The 6,467-nt window shown below is 31.0% G+C and overlaps 2 protein-coding genes across 2 annotated transcripts in view; one reads left to right on the plus strand and one right to left on the minus strand.

Moving 5' to 3' along the window:
• Window positions 1–3,268, plus strand: part of LOC106475492 (ADP-ribosylation factor-like protein 6-interacting protein 1) — a 19,578-nt gene extending 16,310 nt beyond the window's left edge. Inside the window, exon 6 of the mRNA XM_013936173.2 lies at window positions 568–3,268. Coding sequence (XP_013791627.1) covers window positions 568–683 — 116 coding nt within the window. The 3' untranslated portion in view covers window positions 684–3,268. The remainder of the gene's footprint in view (window positions 1–567) is intronic.
• A 560-nt stretch (window positions 3,269–3,828) lies between these two features.
• LOC111083224 (amine oxidase [flavin-containing] B-like) lies at window positions 3,829–6,454 on the minus strand. Its single transcript, XM_022379579.1, has 2 exons — window positions 6,074–6,454; window positions 3,829–5,339 (listed from the first exon to the last, which is right to left on the minus strand). The coding sequence occupies exons 1-2, from the start codon at window positions 6,187–6,189 to the stop codon at window positions 5,069–5,071; spliced, it is 387 nt and encodes a 128-aa protein (XP_022235287.1). The 5' UTR covers window positions 6,190–6,454; the 3' UTR covers window positions 3,829–5,068.
• Window positions 6,455–6,467: the final 13 nt, after the last annotated feature.

Below are 6,467 nucleotides of genomic sequence, written 5' to 3' on the forward strand. Positions count from 1 at the left end.
CTACTGAACCTGTACAGAGATTCGTCAGTGAAAATAACAGATAAAATATAGTTTTTTCTTACAAAATATTTGATAACTATCTGGACATTACAAAGATTTCAAATGTGAAATTTCAAAATTTTCTGATGCATAAAAGTATTTTTAATGTTAAAATGAACATTACTTTGCATGATAGGCAAGATGTGAAAAAAAAAAAGACACGAGAAAAACATTGCTTTATAAACCTTAAGATTTATTTTTAAAAAAAATGGATATTTTATGTATGAAAGTATTGTAATGTTTATTGATAATCTGCCAAATTTCATTAACATTCGCTTACTAATTTAAAAGTTATAGCATGAAAACTTTAACGAGCACAAAATGGTTACGAGGTCGTGATGAGTTAACTCATGGACCTTTAGCAAATACACGAAATTGTTTAATGACAAAAAAAATGGGTGTGAAATAAATCAAGACTGAAAAATTCAAATCGGCAATTTTTTATATATATTATTTTCAGTGAATTTAAGTGTTCAATGTGTTTAGATTCTTTGAGTGGGTCTCATGCTGGTTATTTCTGTTTTGTAGCTTTGACTGTGGTGATGTATCCAGGACTGAAGCATCATGGAATAATTGATAAGTATGTCACTAAAGGCATACAGCAACTGAAGACCACAGTTGGCCAGAAACTGAAAAGGAACTGAGGAGATGGATGCTTGCTGCTCTGCCTTAAACCAACCATTGGTGTAGCAGCATTCCTAGGTTTCAGATGGCTTGAAAGATTTTCTTTGCCAGCTACTGTATGTTAAAATCACTCTGCTTGTAATAGTGCATCAGGGCTAAGCTGTTTTTCAAGTTCAGGCTTGTCCTTCAATCATCTAGCTTCATGACTCTTCACTAAAACTTATCTTGGAATTTAATTTAAGAAGTGTTGAAATAATTTGGTTTTAGAAGTTAATAAAATATACAGCTATTACAGTTACTGGTTGTTGTTTTCAAACAGATGTCACAAGTACATCCTTTCTGATAATAAATAAGTGACCGATGAGCAGGTCATTCTAATTTTTGTTTCCTACTAGAAATACATAAACGAAGGGTCCTTTTCATCATAATCGGAATGTTGAACTTTTTTTCTTAGTAGTTTTTTTGTTTTATCTCCAGTAAAGAACTAATGTTTTTTTAAAAACCATTCAAGAGTTTCGTTTTTAAGGAATTGAAATGAATAACTTTAAGATCCAATTTCTTTGGTAAGCTGTTTTGAAAATGAATTGCAGAGACCATGAAATATTTTAGTACATAAAATACTAATTGGCATATTATTAAACTTCATCCTGTATATTTTTATTTATGTGAAATAAACTTGAAGATCATGTAATGTTTAAAAATCATGTCTTAGATGTTCAACATTGCACCATGGTGTATTTCTTTATGCTGTCTTCTAACTTGCTATAGGGACATAAATAAAGATGGTTAAACATAGCATCATTTACCCTGCCGATATTTTTCATTGTTTACCTATATACCAGTATGTCTCAAATTAGTAAATCAATGAAGAAATGACTGTAATCTTAATAATATTTAGTGGTTTTTGTGTACTTAGGTGTCGGAACTTCTTATTTCATTTATTGTGTTCATTGTTTCATGCCTTTTTGTTGTGTTTTTAAACAAAATCCTTGCCGAGTCCAAATAATAGTTGAACTGTGTTATCTAGTCTCACTGGCACTGATTTATCAGTATCACTTTTGAGAATACAGGTTTTTTCTAAGCACTTAAATTTTGTGGTTGTTAGGTACTTGTGATAGAGAATTAAACTGTTGTTAATGGTTTTTTTTTTAGTCTGTGATTCTCCTTGCTTACCTAATGTGTTGTTACACAACATATTAAATTGCTTTTTAAAGTCTGTATTGAAGCATATTTTTTTGCATAATTTATTGAAATTTTATACAGAAAATGTGATGAGATTTTACAGGTTCAAACTGTGTCCAGAAATCATGGTGTATTCAATTATGATAAAGAAACTTAGGTTTTGGAACTATTCTTGGTACTTGAGAAATGATAAACAGGGCCAAATACAGAATTTATTAAATGACTATTGTAACGATAGTATCAGTGAACAGTTAGATTGTAAAATGCTGTATTTGTTTGAAACAATTTCCTCTTTTAACTCAAATGTAAAAGATGAATAAAAAAAATTTGCTTCATTTTTTGGGGAATTGACTGTTTAATGGTTTATAACTGACTCGATTTGGCCCTGTGAATATGATTTTTATCATGATGGCTACAATAGATTTGATTACAAATAAAAGTTGTTCAGTAGAGATGTTAAAAAGTAATAGCACAACCTTGCAAATAACCTGAAGTTATAATTGTGTAAATATTTAAACCACTGGAGAGTTCACAATATAATGTTTTGTAAGACATAGACATGTAGTACACTCAATTTCTGACTCTGACTGGGTTCTTCTAATGTTTATCACAAAAGATTAAAGCTGGTATGGTTGAAACTTTTCCTATACAAAATTTCAAAAGTGTGCATATTACATTTTAAAGAGTGACTGGTAAATAAACACTGAAACTTATCAGTGGTTTGTATCCACATTTTAAGTTGTACTCCTACAGTCTTTTGAGAGTTTAGCAAGCCCAACTTTTATAAACACACAAGGTACGTCATTAGGTGATCTAGTGTCGCATACTGTTTCATTCATGGTCCATAAAATAATCATTATACCCCTCAAGTTCACTTATCAAACTGAGTTATGTAGTTGTATGAGAAGGCATAACAAGAAACTTGTTGGTTATACCACTACGAGGCTCTACAGTTGCATCACTTAGCAGTGTGATGTTAACATTAATCCCAGTTTATCTGCACTATGCTCCAGACAAAGGAAAGATTCTAACTGTGCCTGCTTGCAATAAACGTTGGAAAACCCACCCGGAATCAAAAAGTATGCTAGTTCTTATGTTGTAACTATGAGTGATCCCAAAACTACAGAATAGCAGCTGTTTCAATAACATAAATGAGAGTACACGTAAGGTGGTGTGCAGCCACAAAATATCAATTTTCTATACTTTTTATAGTGTACACTTAATTATAAAAGTCTGTGTAAGAACTTCATCATTTGAACTATAACCCAGTTGAAGTTGTTTTGCTGTCAGATTTGCATGGTTACCAATTTAAACTACGTTTATAAACCAGTTAGCTTTAATTATTGTTATTTCATCTTGAATTACTGGACCGACCTGTATGCTACATTGGTTAGAATAAAAGTGTGGTTTTGTGTATGTTCCATTACCTGGTTTGGTAGTTCATGATTTGCTGCTAATTGTATTTAAAATCAATTGGTAGTTAAGAAAAAATGTACAAAATAAGATAATCACAATTCTCTTAGTAGCTACAACAATGTTATGTAAATCGTTTTTATTATAGGAATGTAACAGAAAATCATATGATCACTCCTGTCATGTTAAGACTAAGTGACAGTTTTCTCAACTAGCTTTTAATTACTTGAGTAATCGTACAATTATTGTTTTGGGTAGTGCCACATTTTCAGGCCACTTCACTAATAGAACTTAAGAACAATTCACAAAATGTTGACAAAGATTATAAAAATATGATTTATGGTGGCATGTACTACATAAATTGGTAAGTATCTTTCAGCTGATTGATTAATCTCTGATAAGATTAAAAATTGCAATGGGCAGTGCATGTTGTAGCATCACCATTATTTTCTATAAAAACTTAGTGGAGACAAACACCAGGACTCAAATGAGATTTGAGATTACATTTGTAGTGAAGAAAAAGTACTTGAACTGAGTACAGAACCAAGTGGAAGAGATTGATAAAAAATATTGATGTGTAGGAAATATTTCAATTTTATTAAGTTAGATCACAAAATTCTTCATAGAGCCAGGTAATACATACATCATAAACTGCTACTGTTGAAGTGACTGTTTATACATAAAATTAGGATGAAAATGTGACTAGTTTCAGGTCACTGAAAGTTATAACTGATGCTAATTATCCTTTCAACATTTTAAGAAAAAACTTTCTAGAGTATAAATGAACTGACTTCAGTTGTTCAATATACAAGATTCCACAAATAACCAGGTATAAATGAACTGACTTCAGCTGTTCAATATACAAGATTTGACAAATAACCAAGTATAAATGAACTGACTTCAGTTGTTCAATATACAAGATTTGACAAATAACCAAGTATAAATGAACTGACTTCAGTTGTTCAATATACAAGATTCTACAAATAACCAAGTATAAATGAACTGGACTTCAGCTGTTCAATATACAAGATTCTACAAATAACCAGGTATAAATGAACTGACTTCAGTTGTTCAATATACAAGATTCTACAAATAACCAAGTATAAATGAACTGACTTCAGTTGTTCAATATACAAGATTCTACAAACAATCATTAATCACTCAGCTGCATATTAAAATTATAAAAGAAACTGTTGCATAAAATAAATTCAAATTTATTCTTTAATCAGTGAAAATTATTAGGTTTTATGAACATTTGGTTTCGTATGTGTAGAGAATTCTATGTAAAGTCCAAGAATTTTTATAATCCTTGAACTTTGAAGATTGTAATTCAAATGTATGATTTTCTGTAAGTTAGCTTTTTTTATTTGAACTCGTAGTTATAAAACTCTTATACTTAGTTTTAGCCACTTTGAGGTAAAAAAAGTCCACTATATTTGGAAAAGTAAATAATACATAATTCATGAAGGACAAAACAATCACTAACTATTTTTAACATAACCATAATACTTTTTTAATTATTTGTTTACGCTAATAAGTGGATTCTCTTACAAATTTGCTGAACACTAACTGATACACTTGTACCTTTCATAAAAACATTTAAAAGTTAACATTTTCTGAAAATTTATAAATCTTATACGAAACAAAAAATTTATATATTTGATACTCGTAACATTCATAAAAACGTTTATCAAAAATAGCACTCTTATTCAGTAATTACTGCAAGTATTTTCATTATTCCCACTTTAATACCCAAATCAACAACTGGGTAAATGTTTGTATTTAGTATCCCTGTTACGATACCCAAGTTTTACACAAGGAATGGAAGCTTAGTCTTAAACACCACAGCAGCAACAACTATGCCTAAACCCACCAGCAAACCAAAAAACTTTGCATTAAATGACTTCTGTATAGGTTTATATTTGATGGCTATTTTAGGATGAGCTCTAAGTTCATCTTCCATGAATAAAAATGGATGCAAGACACGAAGGACGTCCAAAGCAGCACGCTGACCGGCACTTACGGCACCGTCCATATATCCTATCCAAACACTTGACATTTCTGTACCAGCCCAATGAACACTGATGGATGGAAATACAAAATTTTTGTTTACATTTTAGGGTAAATGAGAAAAATGTATTTATCATTAAACTTCAATACAAACATACTCATAAACAATATGTAATGCCAGGATGTAATTACTACACCCAGGCACATGTTGTAATGTATACTTTAAGGCTATGTGAGTTGCAGTACACACATCACTTGGATTATATGTTCCTATCAATATTTCATTAAAACACTTGACTATATAATTAACAAATTATCGAACCATTTATAAAAACAAATATTTTACATTTAATAAATAATATTTTATTTTTTCATTATATTTGTCTGCCTTGTACAGGGTGTCCCAGAAGTCTGGACCCATAGGGAAAAATACACAATTTATTTATTATTCCAATTGCATGCCGTTAACAGCCGTACACATATCAATTCTTGGTATACTGTACCACCAGGGTATTTTATTTCCTGAAATATGTACTACTGACATTAGAAATGTATTTGTTTAACTTTAAGAATATAATGGTTATTTTCCCCTACAAGTCCAGACTTCTGGGACACCCTGTATATTAGGTTTCTCTGTCAAGTTTTTCCTCCCAAACATTTTATGTTTACCTTAATCATAAGCATGACAAAGTTTAGTAAAATTAATGTTTACTTACCAAATCGATAAATCAATAGCAAAAACAGGTTAAATAAGTACACTGATATATTACAGGTTTCAGAAACCTCAAATATAGAGAGATATTACCTTTTAAAAGGTGACCTCAAGTGCAGGGGCACAAACTCCATAACTCCTGGTACAAAGTTTCCTACTGGGCAACCTCCTGTATATGGTTCATGTGCCCAATTCTGGAACAAATCCATATGAAAGAAAACTGTCCCACAACAACTGAAGATTTAAAAGTCACTATGTAGTCAGTCAGATGAGTAAAAATACAGTAGGAGTGAATATTATCTCCTAACAGTTGGCAAGCTGCAGCTTAAGATAGATCTACTTCTTTAATAGTCCTCCTAACAGTTGGCAAGCTGCAGCTTAAGATAGATCTACTTCTTTAATAGTCCTCCTAACAGTTGGCCAGCTGCAGCTTAAGATAGATCTACTTCTTTAATAGTCCTCCTAACAGTTGGCAAGCTGCAGCTTA

This window comes from Limulus polyphemus, unplaced genomic scaffold (assembly GCF_000517525.1).
Source record: "Limulus polyphemus unplaced genomic scaffold, Limulus_polyphemus-2.1.2 Scaffold8661, whole genome shotgun sequence".
Taxonomy (NCBI): domain Eukaryota; kingdom Metazoa; phylum Arthropoda; class Merostomata; order Xiphosura; family Limulidae; genus Limulus; species Limulus polyphemus.